This window comes from Rhynchophorus ferrugineus, unplaced genomic scaffold (assembly GCF_030347505.1).
Source record: "Rhynchophorus ferrugineus isolate W39M unplaced genomic scaffold, kcgeb_rfMv2 rfM11, whole genome shotgun sequence".
Classification (NCBI taxonomy): domain Eukaryota; kingdom Metazoa; phylum Arthropoda; class Insecta; order Coleoptera; family Curculionidae; genus Rhynchophorus; species Rhynchophorus ferrugineus.
In genome coordinates, this window is record NW_027472590.1 from 99,509 (window position 1) to 116,254 (window position 16,746).

Here is a 16,746-nt window from a genome sequence, read left to right on the forward strand (position 1 = left end):
CTAATGCAACCTTTTATGAAGTTTCCCTGGCTTTGATCACGATTGTTTTCGCACATTATTATCGTATGTGTTCCACTTTGAATCGTTTGTGGACACTATTTTACAAAAAGGTTTAATTGCGTTTAATTTCAGTAACGATAGAGATTTTTTTGGTATAGTTTCATGTATACTATTTAAAACTATTTTAGATCTCTACTCGATCTATAATTCCGTAGAGAAGTCGCGAGATGAAATATGTCGATATACCATAATATATTTAAGAATTTCATCGATTTTTTCTACTACTGGCCTACCAGGATGAGATAAGTTCACTACGAACGAATTTTATCGTCTTATTTAGTTGCTAGAGCTCTCTATGGTACAATCTCCACCCATTTTTCTCATTTTATTCGGTTAAAACTGACGGTTGATGAACAAGGCGCGGTAGTTTTTCGCACTGGTACTTCCAGTTTACTTTCTATCAAAACCAGTAGTTTAAACAAAAACAATTTGTCAATTATTTGGATAGAAAGTCCCCAATCCCCGGCCGACTATGGACAGATTCCGATCGATGAATCAAAACGAACGAGAGGAAAAAAATACAATTTTTTATGGCCAGTTTCACCTTCACCTGCCCAAGAGCGACGTCAAATTTCTTGGGTCGAACTTTCTCTGTCAAAGATTGGTTACGTCTCATTTGCTCGGCAGACGTTGTTGTTTTTGCGCTCGCAATAACCAATTAAAAACAATTTAGATTTGTTTCGAATAACATTTAGCGAAGATTCTCGCTGGCAGATAAACGTTGCGCCAGGATCCGATGCGGTGGTTGCTTCATGCGCTGTATTCGTTGAATTACGTCTTCTTGGAACTAAAGTCGAGAAAAATGATCATTGACGTAATCGGTCGCATGTCAGGGAGGTCGCGAAAAATGCATCGGGAAAGAGTAATAAACAGCAAAACATCTATTTTTACAGACATTGCGCAAGAATGAAAATGTTTGTCAGCTCAAAAACTAGATTTGAAAAGAAGAAATTATCTATAACTTTATCTGATTCTATTATTTGATGGCTCATTCCATATTAAAATATGTTACCAGTTGTTATAAACTCGAAATCATTACACTAGAAGGACTTAGTAAGTCTTCCAGTTCGGTTCGTTTTGGATTGAGGCAAAATATTACGAACTACACAGTTTGAGTGAAGCAGTATTCAGTTTTTTTCATATCTGGAAATGTAACTCCTGGGATCCAGCAGATTTTTATAGCAAAAAATATTTTCATGAAATTGATACCTGATTTTTTTAAGCTCGATGACCTGACATTTTTCTTTTGTATCCAGAATATTTAGAGTGTAATTACCTATTAATTATAAATATCTTTATATTGTTTATACATATAATAAACTGATGCAACACTATTACGTCCGATGTATACGGTGTCATCTACACTTAACAAGTTTTTTATATTTTATATTCGTTTTCGGTGACCTAAAATTCTTATAATTTATTACAGCGAGCCAAGAGACCATTCAAAAAATAGTCTTGTTTTGTCCTGGCATGTAATATAAATAAAAAATACTTTTTAATAGACTCAATGAGATAGTTAATTAATATTAAATATAACGATATACAAATCACGATTCGTCAAACTGAGATTTATAGATTTTGACGCGGAAAAGGTGAAAGTCACAGCTTCTAAGGTCTGGGTCATAATCGGCTTTCAACATGTATTTTAAGCGATCCTTGCGCCGAGAGAACCATTCAACTCCGCATCAGGCACGAATCGGTTCTGTAATCCCTTTCCTATTTTTTTTTGTTTTGGTTTCATTGAACAGATGATTAGGTAAACACAAGCTTGTGCAATTTATCACCTCACTCCCACGTGAAAGTACATTAATATATCGACCGACGAACCAATTAATTATCGAAAACTTTCGCCAACTTATCCAATGCAAAGCAATTAAGAATTTAGCATTTTTTTCGAAACTTACGTATGCTTTATTAGCATTAATTATCTCTTAGCGTAACGATATATTTGATGTGATTCATCCATATTATCGCGTAAATTTTTCGAACAGTGTCAAATGACTAACTAATCTCAACTAATTTTGTTATCTTTTTGTGCCTGACGCATTCGCCAAAAATTCACAAATTTACTTGTATTACATTTATTGATTACAAGAACAAGAACAGACAGGTTATTACAAGTCGTTGACTTGTTAAGGCCTCCATCAAATTCTTCCTTGCCGTTTGTACAGGTCCTCGTCAGAATTATCGAGGTCCACGCCATCTACGTATCCGGAATCGTCGTACCGAGATCGGTCTGGTGTCCGGGTACATCTGGAGCCTCCGGTTGGACTACGGGCGGTCAGTCTGAGAACGGGATCGTCGTATCTGCGGGACACCAGTGTGAAATCGTGGTGAGCGTCCACCAGCTTCTGGAGTCTGGAGACCAACTCGTAATCGGGCATCGGCAGTACGACTCCTAGGATTTTGGCCACGGATTGTTTGAAATTTTGCAGTTGGGCTTCACGCCTTTGGAGGTCGGATAAATTATCTTTTACTCTCGCCAGCTCGTCTCTGAAACCAACAAGGATGCGTTTAAAAAGCCTAAACTTATGCTCTTAAACGGATTGTATGTACCTCAATATTTGCAAGGAATGCTCGCTGATGTTCCTTTCCTGATCGATAGTCTCGCCCGTGTGACGAATTTGGTCCTTCAATAAAGTAACCTTCCTGTTGTACTTGGTTCTCACTGTTTCCGACTCCATCAATCGCTTCTGGAGTTCCTCGATTTTTCGTCCACGTTCTAGAGCTGTTATCTATTGAAAAACGAAAGATCAAGGGTATATTGGCATAAGACATTAAACTAGTATGTGACTGTCGTGGCTGGATTGTATGTAGTCCAAACGAAAAATCAAAGACAATATTGACAGCTTAGAGTTATATACTTCACAGAAAATACGCGTTATATTGTACCTTGTAATCCGCAGCTTCCGCCAACTGCCCATTTAAATCGCGAACCTGACTCTTGGCTTCGTTCAACTGTAATTGAAGTCGATCCACTTGCTTTACCAGTTTCTTCACTCTGGCGTTGGCTTCGTCCCGTTCGGTTTGAAGCAAGCATTTGGTTTTTACGGTATCCTCTTGCAGGGACAGTTTCCTGCGTAGCAGATCCAAGTGCAGGTCTTTTCTTTGCACTTGTTCCCGGAGGGTACGTATACGACGTTGGAGTTGGTACACGAGCGCAGTCTAGAAATAGAACAGAATTCCTCGAGAGTGGCATTTAATTAAATATCGGTGTGTTATTTAACTATGGTGCAACAACTATTGGTTATACGAAGAAGTAATCCATGTTGATATCAATTATGTTATCATCATCATTATCAATACATATTTGGCAACGAGGAAGATAGTCTACTTCTCAAAGTACAATATACTGCTGTTGGCGTCGCAGGATTTCGAACATTCATCACCAAGTCTCGCCACTGTCGCCTGTCTGTCACTTTATATTGATCTGTGAGGAATTAATTCGTCTTTTATTTGATAAACATGTCCAAACCATTGTACTCAAACAGAACTATCGTTAGACATTCGCACGCAGCTATTGGAACCATTGTAAGGACTTATAATTTTTGAGGAATATATTCAGCTACTAAAGCTTTGAAAACTGATAGTCAGTCAACAGCAGAACGAAAATCGGTAAAAGCAACACTCGCTAGCTTTCCATATCTAATACGTTACTCCATAAGCTACTCTTCTTTGCTTGATCCTCACTTCTCCAACAATTCACAGGAGTATGTTTTATGTGTAAGTATTAAAAGGAAAAAAACAAAGATCACTTTTTCACACACCCAATATGTCATAATCATTAACCAACTCGGTGAAACCGATTTATGTGCATTCGTTTCATACAGTATGGTGAAGAAACCAACTAAATGATTCAAACTGTAAATTAATTCCTTCATTGACAATTCCGCACATGTAGTCTTTAAAGAAATCGAAATTCGCACAACCCAATTAAGACTTTTTAATGATATAATAGAAGATAAAATACGGCTTCACCAATCTAAAATAAATTTTTTTACAGATATGTTATGCATGAGTTTTAATTTCTTTAACAGAGTTAACAGGTGCGTTGTTTTTTTCTTTAACTATGTATGTGAATATGAAAGAATTGACTTTGGTGAGATGATTGTATGAATGAATGAAAAACTCTCTTACATCCCGCAATGGTATATCGTGAAATGATCTTTCCCGTCTTAAAGACGTTAGTCTCGGCAATGTTCCATATCCGCAACATAGCAGCTTTTAGGAAATAACAAGTCGCTCGTAATTAGTAACGGTCGCTACGGAGGTTTGGTAAAAGCCACAACAGTTCTTTAATGAATATAGCGTGATGGTTATTTTACCAAACCTTGTAGAAAACCTCAAGTGATGTTCCTTACCACTATCGACGCAAATTACTCACTTTATCCACCAGTTTATCGCTTTCCAACCTCGCCAGTTGTTCTGCGCGCAACAGCAAAGATTCCGTGTGTAATTCCACGCCAATATCGTGCGATATTTCATCCATGTTCAATGCTCTGGCGAGACGTTCCAAGAAATTCATAAACTACGATACAAATCTAATTAAAATCAATATGAAATTGGATAATGTTTTCTAAGGCCTTACAGTACATTTATCTCGCTTCAGCCCATCTCTACTCAACTCGCACGCGTTGATATCCGCGTCAGCTTTATGCAGTCTTGCCTCTAAATGGTTCTTCTCGTCCTCGACGATCCTTAAACGGTTATTTACCTGATCGTATAGTGATATCTGCCGGGCCAATTGCTGAGATTCGTTGTTGAATTTCTCTCTCAAAGTATCCAATTGCTGAGAGAGATTACGAGCGATTTTTGACGCAATGTCACTTATTTCAACAACTCACCAACGCCTTTTCTTTGTTATCCGACAGTATTTCGTGGATTTTCTCTTTTATCGGTCCTTCGAGAGAGTCTACGAATCTTGTCGGTGTACTGAGAAGGATGGCTACCGATTCCATGGCGTGTTTGTGGTCGGATTGCAGACGCAAAATCTTGTCTTCTCGGTTTTTTAGTTCCTCTTAATTTTGAAAGCAAGGGGGGGTTTCATTTTTATTATTTCAAAAATGGGAATAGTTACTAATAATGTAAGGAATATCGGTTTTTAAGGAATTCAAAACGTTTGCGATTAAAACAGCGCATATGCACGTCATTGATTAATTTTAAAAGTTGGTCTTTAAAAGTAAGACTAAGTTAAGTACTAGATAAAAGTTTTGTAATAAAATTGATTGATATTAATTGTTTCATTTACCTAATCTTATATATTTTCGTCAGCATAAATGTATGCGAATATTGCTCGAATAGGAATATTCGTTATTAATATCACTAATATTTATTACCTCTTAACTGACAAATTAAAGATTCTTGCTGGGCGATATTTCCACTAGCCGATCCCAAGCTCCTATTAGAAGCCGCGAGTTTCTCCTTCAATTCAACCAATTCCCTCTCAGTCACTCTATGCTGCATCTCGATCGCCTCTTTCTCCTGTCTCAGTCGATCAATTTCCAACATCTATAGGACAGTATTGATTTAGAGTCAGAAACCTCGCCAGAAAAACATAATAGCGCCCGTAGACTTGCCTGGTTCGCCGACTGTCTCTGAAGAATGTCCTTATCTCCCAGTATACGGTCCAAGTTCTCCCGGCACGTCCTCAGTTCGATTTCCGTGGACCCCAACGTGTCTCCGATGTTGTGCGCTTTGTTCCGCAACCTCGACGTTTCCTGATGGTATCAATTAGAGCGGGGAGATAGGAGAGACGACGCAGGAACATCAAAAACCAACCTGAACTAATTCCGATGCTTTGTGAACGAGGGCCTCGGAGGAAACCGCGACGTTGTCTATGATATCGGTTCCCAAAGCGACCGACAAGCGTCGAACAAAGTCCTGAAACTGTATTCGCGCGGACTCTTTTTTCTGTTCCTCCGCGTTCAGCTCGATCTCCAGGTGGCGGACTTTGCCTTCCAGTTCTTTCGCTTTTTCTTCATTATATCTGGTAAAAAAACGATCATATTATCAAAAGTTTTTCAAACTTTAAAGCCAAATTAAACTCACAAATATTATATAGATTTGTATTACATTTTTTGTTTTCGTTTTATTTAAATATGAATTCTAATAGATAGCTATTGCGACTGGTTTTCAATCCAGAGATCAATTTCGATAAATTTTTATTGTCATGTGTCCATTAATACGAAGAAAATGTTGTTTTACAGGTCGTCAATTGTCTTTGACTTGTAGGTTTAGACTAGCGAATTTACATATCGCCACAGAAAATAGTCTAGTGGTGTTAAATCTCACCATTTTGGAGGCCATTTAATACGTCCTAACGCTTTCTTCAATATATCGATCGCTGTCTGCTATATTGTGATCATGATGACGTGGCAAGCCAGACTAAGCTTAAATCACCTGATGGTCGTCAATTTTTATCAAAATAGAAATTATAACCTCCAAGTGCTATACTTCTTAAAAAAATCCTTATTATATTTTGTCTTGTCCGAAATCTCTATTAAAACAAAATTAGACAAGTGTTGATTTCGCGATTCTCGAAACCTTTTAAGTATATTTATAAAGATAACATTACTTTATTAATTGAAATAATCTCATATGAAAAATAATGCTCTTATATTGGTGGGGAAGTTTGTTTAGGTCATCCGTTGATTTTTAAATTGATTTCGATTTCCAGTGCTCTTGAAATTATATCTATAAATACCCTGATGAATATTCGTTATTTATTTAATTCAAAAGAGATTACAACTTGCGATTATTTAATGTGAAATAATTGCAACTAAATATTTACAGCACTTAACGATGCCAATTTTAAACTAATTTTGCAACACATTGTTGATTGTAAAAAAGAAGATGGTGGAAAAGTAATCAACGGAGAGTTGACCTGAACCTATCTGTCAGTGTCAAATGTGACAGCGTCATCGATGTCAAAATAAAACTGTTTTGTAAAAATAGAGTAATACCGATGTTTAACCTCTTTTGTATAGTTATTTACTCGTACCTTACATCTCTTTGGGCCGTTTGCAGGGCAATCTCGCTCCTACCCTGACTGGCAAACAAATTACGTTCCCTTTCCTCCAGCTCGTGCACTCGCTTTTTCAATGAGTGAATGATGGCGTTTTGTCGGGCCGACTGCTCCCGCAATTGGTCCGCCTCCATCTGCAGCTCCAGACATCGCTGGTCCCTGGTCCTCAACTGAGACCGCATCTCCTCCACTTCCTGAGTCAGTCGGTCGCGTTTGTACTGCAAGGCGGCTACTTCACTGCGAAGGGAAGTGGTCACGTCCACCTCCGGATGCTCCTCCATCTAGAACACGGTGTAAACACTTACACGTAAACTGGATGGCCGCTGGGATTACTTACGCGAAACGGGCAGCCATAATAGCGTGTTCCGAAGGAATTAACATGCCATACAATTGACTTTACAAGCGGGGAATCGATAACGCACCAGTTTACTGAGTGTTGTTTTGGTTCGTGTAAACGTAATGATGTTTATATATATTCTCTTGTGGCAAACAGTCGACCCGGAATGCGCGGTTGTATTTGCGGTTCGCCAGAATGGGGATGAACTGGCACAACGGATATTGCCAGTGACACAATTTATAGGACATTATAGGATCGATTGGAAAAAATGCAGGAGACAACCAGTATCCTGGTACGGGATCCAATCAGATATTAAATATGTTTTTGATATTGCTCCCTCCCCCACCACTACAAGGTTAAACTCATCCGAAAACTATTGACAGAGGGACGTGATAGATATTGTTGTCAGATAGGGAAAGGGATTGTATATGTTGTATAAAAGATACAATAATGTTCTACGAATGTGTACTTCTACGAATTAATTGAAACAATGAACTAATGAAAACAAACGTTTGTGGCTATACTTTCAAAAAATAAAAGGTGCAATAATGAAGCTGTAAACCAATTTTTTATAAAAAATAAATCAACAAATGTACCGATTTATTACCTTGGTTTCTTTTTGTTCGGGATTACACAAAATCTGATAAATCTCCCAATCCTCTTCAGTATTGCCCGATGCCACAGATTCCGTCGGCTGGCTAGCCATCGTAAACCATTTTCTTCTCCTAAATTCGATTACCTTACTTCCGATGTGTTTCTGCGTTCCACCACGGCCAAACTGGCAGTCCGAAACAGTTATAGTCGCAAATAGACAGAGGTTATATTCAACTAGACTGTGAACAGAACGGCGAGCGTGGTTTATGGTTTAAAGTGCATAACGGATAGTCACGGAATGTCTTCCGTACGGGTTAAATCGATATATCCAAGGAAATGCTCTTCGACTTAGCAGACGGATTATTTGCGGTTAGTGTAGCTGAAAGGGGGAGCGTACACACCCTTGCCATTTCGGTTGTTGATGGAATACTAAAGAAACGAATTCATTCGAAACGTTATATTGTTATCTTCATAATTATAACATCTATTTTGCCTAAACAGTAATTTTTATATGCCTTATTTCCGACTGAAATAATAAAACGTTCTAAGAGGTTCAAATCTCTATTTTCGGCTAAAATGGTCGACATAACCTTTTGTAAGATAAGTTCAATTAGTATCAGTCATTAGATAACGCCACCTATTAACGTTCTTAAATCTAACCTACTAGTCCTAACCTTCAAAACACAAATGTGTTAAAATTTCATGAAAATCTGTCGTTTATTTTAAAAATTACGAAGGTTTTAATGAAAAATGCCAGTATCCCAATCGATGGAATGGTTACTTTGAACAACTTGGACTTTACATGGAAAATACGAGTATTACCTCTTTGCATACCTCAAAAGAATACTCCATAAAAACAGATATGGCTCAAAAGGAAAATTACAAACATAAAAAATACATGATGAAATTAGAGGGATAGTAAATAACCTGAATGAAGGGAAGTATCTGGATTAATAAAGTTGAAATTTGCCTAAAAGTTGTTGTTTTATTAGTAATTTCGTAAGTAATTGTTGCGTAATATAAATTTTAGTACAACTAATATTGATTATGAAGAGAACAATTATTTTCTAGCCATGCTGAAGTATCTAAACGTAAGCATATTTAAAATTCGATGACAATTTAAAAGAGATGCACGAGCGATAAGATGAGTTTGAACTTGAAAAACTCGTTGAAATGTTATCTGTTGGAACTACAACGTAATATAAAAACCGCGCAGGTGGTTGTCAAAAATTCAATCAATAACAGGCGTCCTTTAATTTAAAAGTAGTGACAATGAAGTCATATATAATATGCCTGTTATTTGTCGCTTTCGCCAAGGCGAGCACAGAAAATATCACGGATATCGGCGACTTTCTTGATTTTATTACCAAGGCTCTGGACGAATTGGTTCAACGAGTGCCCTTACATCCAGACACGGATTTGTCCATAGTAAGATCGATGGTCCAGCAGTAACATATCGATAATGTAATTTTAAAATGATTTTTCAGTCGGAAATATTAGAAAAGTACGGTTATCCGTTTGAAGCCCATAACGTCACCACCGAAGATGATTATATCATAACGTTGCATCGGATTAAGCATGGAAGGAACGAAACGACTTCGTCAAACGAGACCAGGCCTGTGGTGTTCCTGCAGCACGGACTGGCTTGTTCGTCTATGAGTTTCGTTCATTATGGTCCTGGCAAGGCTCACGCCATGCTATTCGCAGACGAAGGTAACTCACCAGTTATTTTTAACCGATTGAGAATATTGACGTTAGCCGATTAAAAGGTTACGACGTGTGGCTGGGAAACGTGAGAGGCACCATGTACTCATCGCACAAGACACTAACCCCCAGCGATTCGGATTATTGGGAGTTTGGATTCCACGAAAAGGCCGTGTACGACCTGGCAACCGGCATCGATTACGTAATCAGTACTACCGGGCAGGAACAAATCACCCTGGTAGCGCACTCCGAAGGTACCACTGAAGGTATGGTGCTGACATCGATAAAGCCCGAGTACAACGATAAAATCAACTTGATGGTCCTGCTTAGTCCGATTGCGTATATGACCAACATCACCAGTCCTTTGCCACGCTTCCTAGCTGAGAATATGGATCTGATGAAGGTAAAAAAGGTTTGTTGATTGCATTATGTACATCTCACTTCCTTCTTCCCAGTTGGTATTGGATACTTTAAACATCAAAGGCATGCCCCATAGCAAGATCCTGGCGGATTTAGGTAAACTGTTTTGCAACGACGCGAGCAGCCTGCAGGATATGTGCGTTATGGCGGTTGAATTTCTAGTTGGTTTCGATTTGCCACAATTTAACAAAGTAAGCCGCGATCATTAATCGTTGTGCCTTTATTATTGTTTTCGGCTTTTCCAGACTATGTTACCTGTCCTGATAAACAACTCACCTTCAGGCATTTCTATGAAAGAAATATACCATTACGGACAAGCAATGAATTCAGGTACTATTGCCATTATCGCTTCGTAGAACCTATCAAACTCAATCCATCAACGTCTTTCAGGATATTTTCGACAATACGACTATGGAGCCATACAAAATCTGATCAAGTACAGCTCGATATCGCCTCCTTCCTACGACCTCAGCAAGATCACCTGCCCCATAGCTTCGTATTACGCACAAAATGACTTTTTCGCTACCGTTCCTGTAAGTCGACCGAAATCATCCAGTCGATAACATTTAACCCTCCTTTTGTCTAACTCCCTTTTCAGAACGTGGAGAAATTGCTGGAAGAACTACCCAACAAGGCCATCTCCCACTTGATTGAATACGAACTGTTTAATCACCTAGATTTCATCTACGCCAATGACGTAAAAGAGTTGTTGTTCGACGATATGATCGAAATTGTAAAACAATATAGTCCTTTGCCTTAGTATTTTGTTGATTTTGATTTTTTTGAAGTACACCTGATCTAATAATATTGTTTTTGAATAATATTGAAATCTAATCTAATCTCTAAAGAAATTTGCAATTAATTTTAAAATTGTTTTTGTCAGCAAAAGTTCGAATAGTATAATTCTTCACTCAAGCGAAAACAGACATGAAAATTTTGTTTTTCTCGCTGCTAATCCTGTTTGTCAGCGTTAAAGCTGACGAATACAAGGATTTCGATGAATTTTGGAAAAACCTCACCGAAATGTTAGAAACGATTGCTAAATTGATACCCCTTAGCCCAGATGCAAATCGTAATATTGTGAGTATAGTTTCTTATAAACCCTTGCGTTCTTTATCATTGCGTCCTGCAGTCGGAGTTAATTGACTACTACGGTTATCCATACGAAGAACATACGGTCACGACTGAGGATGGATACATTTTAACGATGCATCGTATACAATACGGAAGGAACAAGACTGATGCAGAGGCGTCGAGACCTGTAGCCTTCTTTAACCACGGCATGGGAGGGTGCTCGATGCAATACGTCAATGGTGGTCCCGATAGGGCTTTGGGCATGATGTTTGCTGACGCAGGTAATAGAAGGCAGTATTGATGTTGAATCGAATGGATCAACTTCAAACAATAAAACAAAAAATAATTGAAAAATATTTTTTCGATTTATTTTGTTATCGAGTCTGTTATTCACATTATAGAGAAACTCGCCACACAAACACAAAAAACTTTACATCTGTCTGGTCTTTCGCCAGACAGTCGCCGTCCAAAAATAATTTTTATTCTTTCTAGCTAGAAATCAAAGTATTTCTGTCTTGTTTCTACTCATGTTCAATTTTAATACCGCTACATACTATATATTCTTGATAGGATATGACGTATGGATGGTAAATACGAGGGGTACAACTTACGCCACGCACCAGTCACTAACGGAAAAGGATTCCGACTATTGGGATTACAGTTTCCATGAAAAAGCAATATACGATCTGCCGGTTAGCATCGACTACGTAATAACTACCACGGGACAGGAAAGTGTCACCTACATCGGTCACTCCGAGGGCACAACAGAAGGACTCATTTTGACATCGACAAAGCCCGAATACAACGATAAAATTAACCTGATGGTGTTGTTGAGTCCTGTAGCTTACATGAGTAATTTAACAAGTCCTTTGGTGCGTCTAGCTTCGCAACAACAAGAACTTATAGAAGTAAGCATGTTTATTTTAGTTAGTGCGAAAACCCTCATAGTATTTGACGCTTTAACTATTAAATTACTTTTATTCAATCAAGTGGATTTCTTTTGAATCACTAAGCTTTGGTTGCTATCGCTATTAAAATATTAATATTTAACCATAATAAAAAATGATGGTTTTCTAAGATTTCATCAAAAATCAGACAAGAAAATTAATCAATTGTTATAATGGTTCCTTACAATTCAGACAATATTGAATCTACTAAACATCCATGGCATACCATTCAGTCCAGTATTAGCTGCATTGGCGAAAATATTTTGCAATGATGCCAGTTCTCTCCAAAATATGTGCGTGGTATTGTTGGATTTCGTTATGGGATTTGATATCTATCAATTGGACAAGGCAAGATACAAACCAGTCTGCAAAAATGGACATAATTGACTTCTTGTTTATTTTCCAGTCGTTCATTCCAGTTATAGCGAACAGTATGCCAGCAGGAACATCCGTTAAGGAGATGATACATTACGGACAAGGCATCAAGTCCGGTATGATCTTTTGCTTCAGTGAAATATTAAGACTACTCTCGAATATTTGTTGCAGGACTGTTTAGACAGTATGACTACGGCATTTTAAATTTATATCATTATGGTACCTTTGACCCTCCCTCGTATGACATGAAGAAGGTAACTTGTCCGGTTGCTTCCTACTACGGCAAAAATGACTATTTCGCAGCGATTTCAGTAAGTGTGACAATTGTCATTCTGTTAGTTATAATTTTAATATTCTGAACCTATGGTTTAACTAAGATCTTCATTGTCATGTTCAATAATTTAGAACAATAATTTAGTTCAACAATTCAATAGTTTAGTGTTAAGCAAACTGATTAAAAATATTCGCAGTGAAACTTAAACTATTCTCGGAACTATTAACGAAATTATTGGAGAATTACAATTCTAACACGAATCTTAGAATTCCTGGATCTATTTTTACACTTACCCAAATTGAATTCCTTCCAGGACGTAGAACAACTCCTGCACGAACTCCCCAATAAAGCCACGTCGCACCTAATCAACTACGAGTATTTTAACCATCTAGATTTCGTGTTTTCCAAAGACCTTAAGGAGCTCATTTTCGACAAAGTGATCGAGGTGGTCCAGAAATACAACCCAACAAACCCCAGCCCTAAATAACACACCGTTTATAATGGAAAAAAATATATTTTCAGATTTATTACATCCGTAACAATAAATAAATACAAAAAATATATAGAATTTCTAAAATAGTCAACGTTTTTTTTTCTTCTCGTTTCCATATATAAATCAAAATTCAACTAAGCCTTTCGATCAACGAAAACAATATACTATAGAGTCTAGTTAATTGATAGACGACAATAAACAGCAATAGGACGAAATTGTATCATTTTTTGTGTTGTACACAAACATCGTTTGGTCCAACATAATCTTGGTCCGTTAAAATTCCTCTAGAATATTTAGAATCAGAATTTATTATTATATATAATATATGTATACGACACACCTCTGGAAGCTGCGCTTTTTAACTACTCAGGTACAGCTTGATCAGGAGGAGACATAATGTTATATTATTTAGATTACCATCAAAACAGAACTGAAGAATACACCCAGCCCTATTCTAAGACATCGTTTCCTACCAATAGATAATTTCAACATATTCATCAATTAATTGACTTTAGAATTTTTTCTCGTTTCTCGTATAATAAATTTATTAAAATGAATTAATAATCTTCACATTTGTTTAGTCATCAGGAGCAAAAATAAAAGTCTACGCGTTATTTAAATATAATACTTGGTCAATAATATGAGCATTATAGTAAACCTGCTCATTCTATTCACTATTTAAAAAAAAAATATAGGAGAAAAATATCACAAAATTACACTGCTTGCCATTAAATGAAATGTCTTCGATTTTTGACATAATACTGCAGTTTCTCCCAAGATTATTGATAGGCAAAAATAAGTACTTTTATACGAATAACAATTATTTAACACCATTATTTAGAATAAAGAGGAAAACATTCATAGAATCTAATCTACACTTAACGTATTTACAACTAGAGAAATATTCAGTTGTAAACAATATCTACTGTTTTTTCATTTACTTAACGATATTATGCGGTAAATTATCTTGTTTTTATTTTCTATTATTACGTACAAGGTAGAATATATTTTGCAACCAGTTATACACCAAAGACTTGAAAAAGTTGCCACACATCCAAAGCCGTCTATAATATTGCGCCTGGAAAAAAGTTCACGGTTTTTTTGCTGGGCTCTCCTTACGTTTTGAGTATTATTTCGAGTGACATATTACGTCCGACAGTAGAATAAATTAATTTTCATGTAAGAAGTATTTTTAAAGAACGCGACGAACTTTTTCTCAGGCCCAATATTAGAATTTGAGTCGTTCAAATGTTTCCGGGATAATTTATCACAGCCGCCTTGCAAAATATATGCTACAAGTCTACATTTTTGAAATATCGTAATATTTATATGGAATAGAACACGTAGAAATATCGAGTACGATTTTCTTGATGGTGCAAAAGCGTTCTAGTAGTGATTATTTAGTATAACATCGATATATACATTCTAGTCGATACCATGTAACTTAATTATATTATACGGAGTCTGTCCCGAAGGCTTTCTGAATTATTAGGCGAAAGAATCCAATAGTGGTTGTTCAGTGACTACTTCTGAGCAACGGACACGTAAGGCTAATGTTTACACAAAAACAGGAAGCGTCTAATGAATTATATAATAAGACAAGTGGCAAAACAGCTCTATATGAGTGATGTAAAAATTTCAAGACACCCAGGAGTCTATGTGGGCATCTTTTGATTATCGTAGACAGTCCTTGTTGTTAACAAACTTCTGACGAAGTACATAGTACATAGGCCTTATAGTCCCGACTGATTCTATTTTATTCCAATGCATCAAACCGAACCTACGTGAGTCTACACATCTAGAAACTGATGCTGTAAAAAACGTTGAGGCTATTAAGCAGTTTCATCTACTATTTTTCAGAAAGCCTTCCAGGGTTGATACTCCAGGCAATAATTGTCTGGAAAACATCTTTGAAAACTTTTGAGGCAGATCCCGTATTTTCCTTATTTATTTATGTATTTTATTTAATTTTTTGTTCGGGAATAGATCGTAATATAAGGGAAGAACGATAAGCGTATAAGTTGTTGAAACGAAAGCCTTTTGAGAACGAGTCAGCGGTAACCTTTTACCATTTTAGAACCAGAAGTCCATCAGTCGGCGTTTATTTCATGTGTTATTGCGGAAGTTTGGTTTCTCAAGAATGGTCAGTGAAGCTAAACACAGTCCTTTGATGTTTCAGACAGAAAATGGACAACATAAAATAACTTGCTGATATGTTCCATCGAAAAATTAGATTTGAGATCCTCTCCTGCTGCTAAGTACCGGCGACGACACTAGCCCGTTATGGTGCTCTTCCTCGTTCTTCGACACGCAATTATGGACCTGCGCCGTCAGCGAGATGGGATCGTCGCCTCCCTCGATGTTCCTGGCCGCCTCCTCGAAAATATCCTTCCTGGCCGCGTCCACTGTTAAGGTATTGTTGTCGGGTTTCAAGCTGGATATCCGCTCTCGGATCGGATTGGTCAGGTGGACGTTCTCCGGACTGCTGGGCATGTTCTTCTTTTTGCTTTCCGGGTCCACCATCCGGAATGTCTCGAGGAACTCGTTAAGATCGACCAGGCCGTCCTTGTTGATGTCCATCATTCGACAAATCTCCGACAGCTGTTCTTCAGTCATGTTACAGGGCATGTGTTCCTTTATCAAGTTGCAGGCGTCGGCTAACTCGTCCAGACTGATGTAACCTGAAATCATTTGTTCGTCAATCGAAAACGAAAATGCCTTTTTGCTTTAACTGATTTTTTCCGAATTTTGAAAAATGCAAAAACATGATTAATTTAGTATTGTGTACTTGGTTGATTTAAATAAATTATTATTTCACATTATCTTTCTGATGTTCGCTGTTCTGTGTACAACAGTGGTCTGAATAATGTAGAGGTCTATAGAATATGGGCGACCATATGGAAACTGACAACAATTTAGAAAAAAATAATGTATTTGAAGATAAAACAGTGATTGCTTAATATTTAGATCCAAAAAAACTCGAACAAATATCAGACTGTATTCAGAAAAACTGAATTCGGGAAAAGATGTGTTAAAACAGTCCTTGAAGTTTTAAACGGCTAAGATCGCTGAAATCCAATTAGAAAATTTATTACCTGAGTTATCTTTATCGATAATCCGGAATATGGCTTCCAAGCTGCTCTTGTTCCGATAGAGAGTCTCTACAACTGTGCTGGCGCCTTGAACGGACTATATAAAGGGTGTAAACTCAATGTTCTTTGCAATAAAATCCGAACGATAAAACGAACTTACATTGAGGCGACCGCTCTTAATGTCGAAGGTCGTCTGGTACTGTACCATTTTGGTGTCGGGATCGATGGTGACCAGTTTCTCCTTGAGGAGCCTCCACGGGATCTGCAATCCCGTGCAACCTTCCAGAGTTATGCACCACTGCGTGATGGATATCGAACCTGCACATAGCACACCGCGTCAGGATAGTTT

At 37.4% G+C, this 16,746-nt stretch overlaps 3 protein-coding genes across 4 annotated transcripts in view; 1 reads left to right on the forward strand and 2 right to left on the reverse strand.

Annotated features, from left to right (window-relative positions):
* Positions 1-2,128: 2,128 nt before the first annotated feature.
* On the reverse strand, positions 2,129-8,305 carry LOC143204801 (coiled-coil domain-containing protein 170). 2 transcript variants are annotated; one of them, XM_076417638.1, is made up of 12 exons: positions 8,032-8,305; positions 7,064-7,368; positions 5,842-6,049; positions 5,640-5,780; positions 5,400-5,571; positions 4,908-5,080; positions 4,652-4,852; positions 4,448-4,591; positions 4,201-4,284; positions 2,956-3,228; positions 2,620-2,798; positions 2,129-2,556 (listed from the first exon to the last, which is right to left on the reverse strand). In XM_076417638.1, exons 1-12 carry the CDS (start codon positions 8,128-8,130, stop codon positions 2,208-2,210), a joined length of 2,328 nt encoding a protein of 775 aa, XP_076273753.1. In that variant the 5' UTR covers positions 8,131-8,305; the 3' UTR covers positions 2,129-2,207. The 2 variants fall into 2 exon arrangements, with proteins under 2 accessions (XP_076273753.1, XP_076273754.1); XM_076417639.1 differs by lacking the exon at positions 4,201-4,284 and having other exon boundaries at positions 8,032-8,300.
* Positions 8,306-9,237: 932 nt separating this feature from the next.
* Positions 9,238-13,391, forward strand: LOC143204959 (uncharacterized). The gene is made up of 14 exons (XM_076417914.1): positions 9,238-9,446; positions 9,506-9,731; positions 9,788-10,125; positions 10,178-10,333; positions 10,388-10,472; positions 10,533-10,675; positions 10,741-10,901; positions 11,048-11,222; positions 11,275-11,497; positions 11,787-12,124; positions 12,356-12,511; positions 12,570-12,654; positions 12,710-12,849; positions 13,126-13,391. Exons 1-14 carry the CDS (start codon positions 9,291-9,293, stop codon positions 13,297-13,299), a joined length of 2,556 nt encoding a protein of 851 aa, XP_076274029.1. The 5' UTR covers positions 9,238-9,290; the 3' UTR covers positions 13,300-13,391.
* Positions 13,307-16,746, reverse strand: part of rdgC (retinal degeneration C) — a 37,510-nt gene continuing 34,070 nt past the window's right edge. Inside the window, exons 13-15 of the mRNA XM_076417640.1 lie at positions 16,558-16,715; positions 16,401-16,494; positions 13,307-15,986 (exon numbers count right to left, since the gene is read on the reverse strand). Coding sequence (XP_076273755.1) covers positions 15,535-15,986; positions 16,401-16,494; positions 16,558-16,715 — 704 coding nt within the window. The 3' untranslated portion in view covers positions 13,307-15,534. The remainder of the gene's footprint in view (positions 15,987-16,400; positions 16,495-16,557; positions 16,716-16,746) is intronic.